Consider the following 13157-nt stretch of genomic DNA (forward strand, 5'->3'; position numbering starts at 1 on the left):
GCCAGCGAAGCCAGGGTTGCCAGCGAAGACGAAGAGGCGAAATAAATAAAATAATAATAATAATCCCCCAATAATCATCCAACCAATAATAATGATTAAATTCGCAGCCTCAGAACAAAATTCGCAGCCTCAGAACAAAATTCGCAGCTCCAGTAAAAAAATTCGCAGCCTCAGAACAAAATTCGCAGCTTCAGAAGAAAATTCGCAGAAATAATAATAATAATAATAACAGTAACAGCAGCTGTCAAATCGAATGACAGCCGACACAAGGTTGCCAGAGCGAATAAAAGTTTTAGGGCAATTTTAAAATTGTAAATTATTTCGTTATTTTCACTATCTCCAAAAACGACTGTTTCTCGCTCGCCTCTCTAGATATCTCTTTTGGAAAAGCTGGGAGCTGGGAAAAATGCACAGGAAGAGATTGAATTGGTAAACAAATTGTTTGGCAAACAAAATGTTTGGTCTGCGCGTGTGACTGCGAAACGTGTGAATGCGAATTCACATACATACTTGGAATGTATGGGAATCGCGCATGTTAAGTTAAGACCAATAAAACCATTCTTTATGTTGCGAACACTAGTATTTTTAATATTTCAATATTATAAATATTGTCAATATGACGCCACGCGACCGTACAAAATTCAGACGTTAGGTTAGGCTCGACACTCTGCAAAGCAACCCTGCAACATTCCCCTGCAATATTCCCCTGCAAAAGTTTCTCTTTCCCCCTCTCCCATTTTCTTGTTCGGGATTCGTTCGGGATTTGTTCGGGATTGTTCGGGATTTTCGTAGGTTGACTCGGCTTTTTTCGGGATTTTCGTAGGTTGACTCGGGTGTCAGGTTCGTCATCAAAGTTAGGTTCGCAGTGTCTTAGTTAGGTTCAGTTTCATAAAAACAACATTCATATTTTGACATTTCAAAAAAACTAAAAAAAATTTTGCGAGCGGTTATGTTGTGTTTCGTCGTGCGGTCTCTAATTTGTTGAGGGTTTTTCGTAGCGATTTAAAAACGATTTCCGACTTACCAAGGGTAATTTTTAACGTTTTTCTATTAAAGTTTTGTGTGTGGATTTTTCGTGCGTGCGTGAATTCTCTATTGTGTATTGTGCGCTAGCGTAACCGGCGGCAAGTGTCTGTCTGTGTGTGTGCCAGTTGTGTTTCTTTGCTCCGTTCTTCATCAAAGAGGAGATAAATTTGGTGAGAAAGCGGAAAAATGAGTGCTACGACGAGAAGTGGCCGTGTTGCGGCAACGGGATTACGGAATCCAGTTTCGATGATTACTATGCCGCTCGCTTGTGTTGTCCGAAGGCTGTTCATTTAGAATTATCATCCCAGCAAGGGGTTGCGAGGGGCGACGGCGGGCCCCGTTCAGCCCGTCACCCTTGACATCGCGATAGCGGACGTGTGTGCTAGAGAGAGAGCGGGAGACGCGGGATCGCGAGTGTGCACTTATAAAGCGCGATTTGCGTTTCGCAATTTCCCGTTGGTGTGTGAGAGTTGTGTGTTTAGAAATCTGTTTAGCGTACTACGCCAGAAAAGTAGAAAAAACGTAGAAACTCGCCCCACACACGCACACATGCGTCGCCCTTCGTTCGCTCTCTCTCTCTCTCAGCTCGCGTGCTCTCTCAGTAAATTTGCGTCACACATTCACGCACACACATGCAACCGAACACACTGGAAGAATAGGGCGAGGGGCGCGTCATTCGGTGGGGCGGGGTGTCCCACGGCCTTCCGATTTCCGTGGGAAGAAGTTACCCCGCCCCTCGCTGAAGTCGGATCTCTCGCCCGCTACCACGAAGTGCCCTGTGTGTGTATACGAACGGTGCTCGGTGGTGTTGGTGCGCGAACTGTCTGGTGCAGTGGTGTGCGTGCTTCTACACGGGAGAAAGAGAAAGCGATTATTTTCAAATTAACCACCTTAAAAATACACGTACACACAGACACGCTGTACGTGTGCCTGTTTCTCGTGCCGGGTTTTCCTTGCATTTCCTAACACTTGACTCGGCCATTAGTTTTCTTTCACTAGCGTGCCCACAGTTCCCGTTAACGAGAGTGCACCGCGCGAAGGGAAAGTAGCGGCGGTGCCCAAAAGTCCAAGCCGGCTTTCCGATGGCCATTACGCGTTTTCGCGATAGCAGCGAAAACCGTCGATGAAAATACCAAACAAAAAGTGAGCCCAGTATGCGAGAGCGAGACAGTGCGGTGAAAACAAGGAAAATGTTGCCGGTTACTCGACGATTGTTTTGTTGCAACGCCTGCTACGATACGCGCACAGGATTGGGTTGTTCCGTTTTCCTTTGACACAATTTTTACGCGGATGGGAAAAAGTGCCAACAAAATAGTCGCGCGTCTCAGCAGGTCGCCGGCATCGAGGGAGAGAGAGAGATTGCATGCGCCCGATTGAGAGAGAGAGAGAGTTGGTGAGAGCAGTGCCCTTCGCCCGTTGCTAACGGTACCCGTTCCAAATTTTTCGGTTCAAAGAGTTGTCCGGACGTTGCGTGTGACCGCGGGGTGTGTTTGGGGGGCGCGGCGGAACGGAACACCCATCGCTGACAACACACACCATCAAAGTAGTCGCGGCCGTCGCGTTTTTTCGTCGCCCTCGACTCAATAGCAATCCACAACTCCGCGGTCACCGCGAAACAGAAAAGTGTAAATAAAAGTCCGTTCACTTAAAGATCGCCCCAAACGGTGAGACAGAGAGAGAGAGGGAGGGAGAGAGAGTGAATACTGTGTACAAAGTTGTGTGCGGTTTAAATTTTTGGGCCACCCAAAGCTCGGATCCCAGCATCCAATCCAAGCATCCATCGCCTCGCGAGAGAGATCCACTTTCTGATCCACTTTCGGGGGGATTCCCTTCGCATTCATTAGGGTTGAATTAATACTTTAATGGTGCGTATTTCCATTTTCCCCTCCTCAGCATTTCACGGCATTGGAATTTGTGAGTCTCTTGGTGGTGTTTTAGTTGTTTTAAGTTGTGATTTTAAGTTGTGTGGTTCGTAGAGTGCGTCAAGGGTGGTCAAGGGGCCAAGTGCAAAAGATAAATGACGGTGTGCAAGAGGAAGTCTGGCCAGTGAGATAAACCGGCGGAACCCAACACATCCCCTCTGCTTCAAACTCGCGCCATCATAACAAATCAAACGGATGTGACACCGCGCGAGAATCCGACCTACCAGAAATCGACACGCGACACTCCGTCCCGGCAACAACAGCAGCAGGCCACGCAGCAGCGTTTTCCACGCACACAATTTCCGGAGGGATAGCGTCCAACGGCCGATGGTTTAAATGGACGCTACATCCATCATTACGCAGGTGTCGCGGGATGACGAGCAGCAGCTGAACAGTAGTTTTCCGAACGAAAAAGGTACGCATAAAATATATGGCCAAATCGCGCTGATTTCCCTTTTTGCCGTAGGTTCTCTTGGTCCGGCTTGTGTGTCTAGATGATGTGCCATTCGAAGAGACAGATTAATTTATGACGCAAAGGTGCCTTTGTCGGAGGCAGTAAAACCAAGACTTGTGTCCACACACCGAAGCGAGCATCAAGAGAGCGGCTTCGGGAGGAAGTGTCGGGAACACCACTCCCATAAACTTCCGGCCGGAGGCTGTGTTGCCGTCGAAATAGAGCCCGGCTAATTAACTGTTATGCCAACACATCCCCATTATCTCGGGCGCGCGCGTACATTATAAAGTTCTGTTCATTATCTGCCGCGCTAATGAGGCTAGTGACCGGCTTTTGGGTCTTCCAAGATAAAATGGTTGCTTCAAAATGGCCCCTGCTTTCAATTTCCCTGGCAACGCGCTCTCTTTTGGTCAGGGCTACTAGATGTCCGAGGGCGAGAAAAAAATTCCCCAAAAGTCGCACGTGCGCCGTTTCTATGGCATCCAAGATGGCTACGGCAACAAGCCGCGATCGCAAAGTTCTAAGCACGGTTTTGCTGCGTGTGGGATGTTCGGTTTGCTTGGCCTCGTGTTTCGATACCAAAAACTGAAGGTTGGCTTAACAGCACGACGGCCATGCCAAAATACGACGACGAGGGCTGGGCTTTGCGTGGGACAGTGTCTCGCCGTTGATCCTTCGATTTGCTCCTTTGAGCCGGAACCCCCCAGAAACTGGTACACACGATACAGCGCGGGTTCCCCTCCGGCACCATGAAGAAAGACGCCACGAAACATGGCCACAGATGTGCGAAATGACGGAAAAATCGCATTTTACGATAGAGAGACCAGAGAGGGGTCGGCCGGTTGATTTAGAGCAGCACGTTCCACCTCGGAATCGGGGCACGGCTCAAGCCGGAGTTTCCTTTTTTTGGTGAGGGAACCACAAATAAGATCTCTGGCCGGCCGCTTGTTGTGTTGACTCTCGGGGTGGGTGTTCGATTGATTTTCTGCGGCATTTTATTTATGTTCGATTCCCTCCGAGACGCGGAATGGCCGACGCGCATTTATTGTTTATCTTTTTCCAATGATTTTTTTGACCGCGACGGTCGCCGGTCGGTTGGTTGTTTAAAGTCCTGTCCTGTTGATCTTTGCGCGCTAAACGCTCCCAAGAGGTCGTCGCCGCGGGAATAAAAAGAGTTTTTGTGTGCCGATCCGGCAAACTTTGGGTCATGTTTTCCGTCTCGGCATGTTGCTCCAGCTCGGTGCGCTCGGGAGTTTGTTGATTTGACTCATGAGGCGGATTCGGCGAGGCGAGCTCCGGGACCACACCGAGATTGGCGTTTTGGGTGTCGACATATTTAGCACTGAAAAAGAGCACATATCGCATTCGTTTTGTTCAACTTTTGGCCAAGTTTTTCGGGCCCGGCTTTATGACATTTGCCGCTAACACAAACCGCCGGAGTCAGATGAAGAAGTTTTATGAATCCAATGTTTCCGTTTGCTTGATGAGTTTAACCTTTTAGTGCTACGTGTTTGTGCGGAACAAAAGATGCTAATTTATGCCCCGCACACACGCGTCACTTACACTTTCGCCCCGTGATTGATGCTACTAACCGACTGTTCCCGGCTGTGGCGGGTACAACATGTTTTCCTTGGAGGCTTGACTTCTCCCACTACACGCCGCCCGCGCCACGTATTAGGCGAAGGCGCCTCAAGGGCAACAGCTTAGTGGACGGCTCCGGACGGATGCGGACGGCCACGGAATGCTAACCGCAAACCGCCAAGGGCCAGGTTAGAGATCTCGTAGCCAGCGAGCGGGACAAACCTGTGGGGCCGTCCGGCTGGCTAATGAAAGTCACGGACGACGGCTTATGGTGGTGGCTCTCAGCGCCAAGCGTTTCGTGGCCAACGTGACTCCCCGGAGTCCGCTACGAGACGCCACAGTCCGACTGAGTCACCGGCAGCAGCATAACCAGGGAAGATGCTAGTGACTCAGGTCCACTCGGGTGTTTCTCCGGTACCGGTTTCTCCACGATCGCCGGCGACAGATGAATGAGGTGACGATAACGATCCGGACTCTGGCTGAACATTTTCCATTCCAGTCTCGATGGTGAAAATCGATAAAACATCAATAATATCGAATTGACCAAGGGGGGAGGACGTCACGACGACACGTTACCTTGGCAGCGCACGACCAACACACACAGCACACGGTGGTGTTGGTGTGGTGGTTGAATGTGTCAGACACTTTTTTGTGTAGAATTCGTTTCTAATGGCTTTAATTAATGTTTACTTTCGAATGGAAACAAATCTCGTATGTCTGGACTGGACGGAAGAACGGGGTACACAAATGGCGGAATATGAACTCCCCGTGCCCATAACCGGTTGATGTTTTAACCCTAGCAACATCAAGCCTACTTTTTATAACGGCGTTGCCAAGGCGCTAATTTGACAATGACAGATCGCTAAATTCGTCTTCGCATCCAACGACGCATCGAGTAGCCATTGAGTAGTTTTGACAAACTTTAAAGCGGTTGCCAATTTTAACACTCCCAAGTGGTTTCTACTAATGCCATGATCGATGTTATTTTAATTTCAAGGGCAAGAAAGTGGCTCATTAGAATAAAGCTTATGCAAATGCGCGTCCTAATCTCTACACCGGGGCGAATGTAAATGTGCGTAATGAGGTGAACCGCATCGCCACGCGTTCAATTTTCTAACCTGCCCGCCTGGCTGGCTGGCTGTGTCCGGTGCTACCCACAGGGAACCCATCTTCTTCGCCGCCGCCGCCGCCGGTGTGTGCCGATTTCACTCCGTCCGCCGGTGGACCAGCAAGTGCAAGGATCGATTTATTCCGCAATTAAACACTACTTCTTCGCTGCTGCGGCTGGCCCGCTTTGCTGCTTCGGATAATAATAATCGTTGGGTTGGGTGTCTGGGGGGACTGACATGGTGGTGGTGGCCAGCCGCGGCCCACACGCAGTGCTGCGCCACTGACATAGTTTGCGACTTTCATTTTCACTTTTTACAATCAATTTTTCACACATTTCGCGCTGCGGTATGGCCAGCTTTCTCGTTGGTCAAATTAGACTCTCTCTCAGTCTTCGGGTTATTATGGATTGCACTAAACGGTGCATTTTTATGTGATTTAAATAAACGAGCTGGCTTGGGAGTCTCGTAATGAACTTAAGATTACGTCAAGTTAGGTGCCCCTTATCTCGGTTCCATCGCGTGATCGCGATTAATATTATGTTGCCACATGAATCACACTGGATCCGAGTTCCCTTTCGCCGAGGGTCGGCCGTGGGGAACTGTACCACCCATTGGCTGACCTCTCTGTGAGTGGTCGGGATTGTTCGGGAAACTTTTTTACACTGTTCCCGCAGTGCAGCGCGAGAAGCGATGCCTTATCAGTTGTTGTTCCGTCGGATCCGTCGGGCTTTAATCGCTGGTTCCGAGCGCTCCGTCCCGAGGTCTGCAATTGCACTTTTCGCACCGAGCGGACTGTATTTAACCCGTTGTCGGAGGGTCGGCGGAAGCCTGAGGAATGGCAACCCGTTTTTTTGCCCGGACCCGGTGCTCCATTATCGGCCGAGGGAAATCAGCGCATGAGAATGCCTTCCGCTACTCTTGGGGGCCCTCTTCGTGGCCCGTCGTTGCTGACAGTGGCTCATAAATTCACAATTATAACCTAAAATGCGCTCCCCTGCGTGCGCTTGCCATATGTGCATTTCCGGACCTAAATCTATCTCTCATGCCAACGGAACACACCGCGGTCGTGTGTGTTGCTACTGCCAGATGTGGCCAGAATACACTTGTGCAGTGCTTTGCTGCAGTGTCCCTCGAGGGGCGCAACATACAAAAAGGGGCGCGCTAAAGTAATAATGTACCGATGCCCCCGGCACGATAAAACACAGGTCGAGTTTGTTATCTACTTTCTGATTTTGCACCAAATTTGGACAAATTGATAAACCGTGTCTTCCGTCCACCGATAAGCGCCAACCGCGATGGGGACCTGCTGCACTGAGTTTTGCATCGCCCGAAAGTTCGCCGGCCCGGCTTTCTAGTTCCCTAGTTACTAAGAGAGTAAGCCCCAGGTCTCTGGCCGACGACTAATCCCAACGGCCACCACGGCTGGGTGCAATGATTAGCGTCGCGTTTCCAGTTCCGGTGCCTAGTTAGTTGATATCGTGTTATCAAAGCGACCCGGCCGGCGTCTAACCGCAAAACGGCTGGAAGTGTCACGCACGCTTATCTAAATCACCCGCCAGCAGCAGCAGCAGCGCCGTCAGAGCCGTGATTGTGTTTTCATTTTTAACGCCCCATCGCAGTGTTTGTGTGCAGAACTCGATTGCGCGACGCCCCACTTCACAGCATCTACAGGGTGCCTCATCCATACTATTTAAATGTTGGATTCAGTTGAGTTTGACATACAGTGGATGGCAAAAAGAACCTTAGTTCAAGAACACAAAATATTTTAGGAAAAATGAGGATGAAAAATTCGCTTAAGTCAATCAAAAATCAATCAAAAACATTAAATAAGATGTGTAAATGATAGTTTTTATATATTTGGGGATGATTGATACAAGTGACAAAGTTTAGCCAAATCAGCTTGATTAATGCTGCCGATTGCTTGCTCGCTTTTGTTGAAAAGTCGTGCAATATCATAGGGATGTTATGTTTATCAGTAATAGGGAAATATGTTTACCAGTAATACTCAAATTAATAACTTTTTTACGTTATTCATTGGTTAACTTGGGATATTTGCAGGGTTCTCCAATATTTTAAACTGAGAAACAGCATGATGTCTTGTGAATTCTTCACCATGCGTTTCTCAGCTTTAATTCTGCATTTTGAATATGAAAACATATAAAAAATCACTTTATTATTGTTTAAAAATTATAAAAATGTATTCTAGTTGTTTTATTACCGAGCAAAACGAAGGAAATTGGTGTGAAAAACTCAAAACTTCAAGCTTCCAACTTAAACTAAACTTGTTTTCGCCGTGCTCAAATTGATCTACGGCACGAATGGCCGCACTAGTCTAATAGATTACATCTAAATGTCATTTTATCTCCCCTATTTTACTTTTAGAAAAAGAGCCATTCAAAAAGAAGATGTACTCATATTTTTACATATTATTCAAATGTTCAGGAGCTGAACTTCTTTCAGAAATTTATTTACGGTACAGCCAATTGCCGTTTATTGGCAATTTACTCAGAATACAATATCGACCAAATGACTGCCATTTGGCGTAAATCGAAACGGCATACACCATCGTTTCAGAATCTGGCTGGTTTGTCGCAATCGACTGACCAAAAGCGGAGTTATTTAACATTTAAATAGTATTGATCATGATGGGGCACCCTGTACATTGTGCGGACGGGCCTGGGACCTTATGCTGTAGCGCCGCGAAATTATCCGCAATGTGCTGCCGATGAGACGGGGAACATTCGCCTGGCGGAAAGTGAAGTTCTTCTCCAGACGCGCCTAAAGTTGTTTAAATTTGCCAGCCATTTTGGTTTGTTTGTTTGATAGCAGCAGCAGCAGCAGCAGCACCAGCAGCTTGCCCATTCCGAAGGCCAGATGATATCAGCGTTTATTTCGAGAGGTACCAGACGACGGAGTGTCGGACCATATTCCGAGAGGACAGCACACCATTAGCCCACTGTTCCGTTCCGAGTGGCCACTTATCCGTGGCTTAATGTAGATTAATTGGTTCTCCTAGCCAATCTGGCCAGACCGGTGGGACAGCTAATCTAACCCTTCCCGGGTCAACAACTAGTCCTGGTTTCCTTCCTTGCCGAAGACGCCAATAAAAATTGACCAAAATTCCAAAGGTCTCTTTATGGCGTCAGTTCTCAAGTTCCCCGTTTTGCAATAAAAGTTTTTTAATCACAAATTCCATCGCGCCCGTGACCTTTAGGGGGTGACGTTCAATAGCCGGCCGTTTTCTTTTTATACAAATAGATAATAACACTTGATAAACGACCCAAACGATGGCACTTTGTTATTCTTAGTGTCGTTCCATTTTTGTCGTTTAGAAGAACCCCCTCGAACCGTAATAGGAAGATGGATGGATGTTGCGTGCGTTGCGGTCATATTGGAGACTGCCCGAGCCCGTAAAGTCTGGCCTACCGAGTCTTGCCGGTACTGTTTTTCGGAGCATAAGCAATTATCTCATTATTATCTTCCGGGGGACAGCCGGCTGGCCGGCGGTACACAGTAGTTTGACCTTTCGAAATGTCAGACGATAGAGGCCCAAGTGTCCCAAGACGACCAGTCGGCAACCCGCCTTCCGTGGTGTGCCGAGGGTCAAGGATGTGGAGCTTATAATTTGAGAACTTTCCTCAGCGGCTAAATGTCACTCCACGGGGCACGGGTTATGCAAATGATAGCGCGAAAGATAGCGGACACACTGCGGTAGTGGCGTGACCCCCGGAATCCCAGGAATAGCGGAGCAGCATCAGCGGTGTGTGTGTGTTTGGTTTGCCGGGATTCGTGAGTTCCGTAATTACCCTTTCTCGGTCGCCCGCTGACGGTACAATGTTGTTCCAGCAGACCTCGACATTGGGGGTTGTTGTGGGGTTCAAGGTGCTACTTTGTTTGGTTCCGTTCCGTTTTTGGCCCTGTGGCCCTGTGGCTTGGCATCCAATTTCTTTCTCGTAACATTTCACGTTCCGAGTTGATTTGTTTCTTCCGCCAAAACACACACACCAGGGGTCTGACCTTGCCAAGGGCCCACCTTCTTCTTCGTTTGGTTTGGATTTGTGATTCTTTTTGGAGCTAAAAACAAACCTTCCCCCCCCGGGCCATATGAATGTCCTTCACGGCGTTACACGAAACCCGCAGCGAGGCCCGCGGAACTAAATTTGAACGCGAACGCCACGTGCTGCTGGAGCTCGGGTTCGGGAACTTGAAGCTTGCATTTTAAATACCGTTCCGCGCCGTTCAAGAAGAACGAGGTCCAATCAGAAGTAATCAATCAATTGATGCAGCGGCGGCTAATTGACGGCCCCTCTCTAAGCGTTTGTCAATAAATCTAATTAAAATCGACAGCGAATGGCCCCGCCGCCGTGGAATGCGTGTGCCTTTGAATTTGAATGCCTTTTACGATGTCTCTTTGAAGGTGTTGAAGAATCACGCGCCGCGATAAATCTGTGCCGCTGCTGGGCCTTTTAAAACTGGGCTTTGGGTGAAATTTTTATGGCCATTAAGAGGTCTTCGGCTGGGCATCGGATCCGCCCGTAAATAACCTCCCTAATCGAGACAGAGGGTGCCTACTTGTTGTGTCCGACAAGCGGCAGTCAAGGTTCCGTCCGTCGCGACAGGATTTTCACCGGAAATCCATTTCGGACCGTTTGCAAAAGAAAACGATAATGAAAATTGACAGCAACGGCCATTTTCGGATTCTCCGGGGGTGGTTCTCGGGGAATGCTTCGTCCTCTGAGAAAGGTGCACCAAATTGATAGTGAAGGACGCTCTTCAAGAGTCCCCGAGAGGAGGCCAGGGGCCAGTGTTTTAAGACGTGTTGCTTTTAATCACGTCCTTCAACACAGCGGCGGGTCCCTCGGGATGCTTCGGTTCGGTTGTCGATGTGCGATAACATTTTCCGCGTTTGGTTCCGGGACTCCGAGTCACTCTCGGGACATCATTTCGTGTGGTTGGGTTGGTGAGTCACAGCGACCCTTCGGGGGAACCCTTATCAGAAGTGAGTCAGAAGGTGTCCCGAAAAGGGACTTGAAGTTTTAGGAACCACCATCAAGAGTGGTGTCGCGGTCAATCCGGACATTGTTTCGGACTTTTGTCACCTGACCTGATTTTTGTGGCCATTAAAAGCCGGGTCTTGTGAGAGCATAAAAGTAAGTCAAGCGCACGGAACCTTCGAAACGTTGATGCGCCGCCGCGCGCAACGTTGCGTGACAGTAATTGTCGCGTTTTGAGCGCCTATTTGGCTTGGCCCCGGGCTCCTTTGAAGGTCGGTAATTGAAGAGGTAAATAATAAATAAACGTTTACAACACCACGTATAGAGCGTATAGATGATTAGAATTGGCTCTCCGTGTGTTGGGCGCCTTTTAACAGTCACAGTCACATGGCGGTCATCACAACACACCACCACCAACAAGCACTGTGTCTGCTGTTGGTGCATTGTGCGCAAATGGCCACGGCGGGGTGGGGAGGCCTTTAACAACACAACGTGAAACCGCATCACGCGCGCCCTGTTGGCGGCGGCCGCGCATCGAAAGAACCCCCTTCGGTTCCGTGGCGTGGCAAAGTCGCTGCTGATGACGCAATAGCCACCCGAGACGGGGCGCCCTCCTTCGTTAGTGATAGTGAGACCTAGCCACGGCCGCGGCCACCCCCCGACAACAAACACGCGGCACGCGCACGCAAAGAATTGGAAGAACTTTGAGTCACGTTCTTTCCGGATTACAACGCCCCAATTGAAGGTATTTCATATCAATAGCTTCGTCGGTGTGCGCCGCGGCGTTTACTCGAACTACGATGAGTCGCTGATGGATGATTTAAACGGCAAACACGTGCGCCTTCAGCGCAACCCGCCGGGGGCAGCGAGCGCACGGAGTGTCGTCGAATTCCTCCGCCGAGAGCGCGATAAATTAATGGACTCCGCGGCCAGCGGCAGGCTTTTTTCCAGAAAACCGGTTCCAGAAAGGCCGGGGAGTGAAGTGCGCGAGAGGCGATCGTGCGGTCAAGTTGTCGCCGTGGCCTATCTTTTGGAGGCGCATAAGAAGGTCTCTACAACGGTATTTCTCTGGTGAGCTTTTGTAAAGTATTCCGATATTGTCCTCTGTCGATGCATCGCCGAACTTCGAGTATCTGCGAGGGATGCTCAAGGTTAACCTGATTAGAGAGGGAGGAACTAGTGCCCTGTGTGTGCGCCGTCCGAATACGTATCCGCTGGGAAGGTGCAACAACGACGATCACCAACACATAGCCCGTATTGTGGGGTTCAATCTGCGCATCGTATCAATCGGGCGCGGGGTGGCGTTAGTAGTACCCTTTGATTGTGTAGTGCCTTTGCTATCTAACGTTGACGGATGGGAGGCTCCCCGATGACATCAGTCGCGTGCTCAGACTCGACTAAAAATGGCAGGTTCTTGGTACAGGAGTCGCGCTCGAAGGGTACGATCCCCAAAACACGACTAAATATACTACTACTACTGAACTTCAACATTTATTTGAAAGGTTGATCATCAAATTTATGTGTAAAAAACAATTTCGCTCAAATGTCCACCACACCACGTTAAGCCAGACAGTAGCCCATTCGGTCGACCACATTTTTTTAGCACATTTTCGACTGTTTTCCGAACCTCACAAACGACAACTTTTCAAATATCGTATCGTCTGATTAAGGACCTATCACTTTGGAAGTAAGTTTTCAATATTTCCCAGCTTTCTTCAAGCGTATAGCGATCCATTTTGAAGAATGTCCAAAGGGTTACTAGATGTCTACGATTTCCAGAATCAAGTAAGACGTTTTAAACGTCAAATAATGGGTAGTTCAAAAAGAGAACGCTTATTTGACCACCCTGTTGTAGATCCAGAAAAAAGTTCCAGGGTTTGGCCTCCACCGCCGAAGGCCACACCTTGTCTTGTTCAATATCTTCGCAACTTTGATGATGATCACCACACACTCGCTGTCAACGATGACGACGATGATGATGGGTGGTGGTACATCAAACCCGACCAAACGGGGTGAAACGTCCCTTGGTAGTGGTTCGGGAGTCAGTCTCACGCATACCACCACGCCCTTC

The 13157-nt window shown here is 48.9% G+C and overlaps 1 protein-coding gene across 1 annotated transcript in view; it reads left to right on the forward strand.

The window, feature by feature from the left end:
- Positions 1-2960: 2960 nt before the first annotated feature.
- The window catches only part of LOC128278137 (phosphatase Herzog), a 28455-nt gene continuing 18258 nt past the window's right edge, over positions 2961-13157 (forward strand). The window contains exon 1 of the mRNA XM_053016805.1: positions 2961-3363. Coding sequence (XP_052872765.1) covers positions 3285-3363 — 79 coding nt within the window. The 5' untranslated portion in view covers positions 2961-3284. The remainder of the gene's footprint in view (positions 3364-13157) is intronic.

Source organism: Anopheles cruzii, chromosome 2 (genome assembly GCF_943734635.1).
Source record: "Anopheles cruzii chromosome 2, idAnoCruzAS_RS32_06, whole genome shotgun sequence".
NCBI classification, from domain to species: domain Eukaryota; kingdom Metazoa; phylum Arthropoda; class Insecta; order Diptera; family Culicidae; genus Anopheles; species Anopheles cruzii.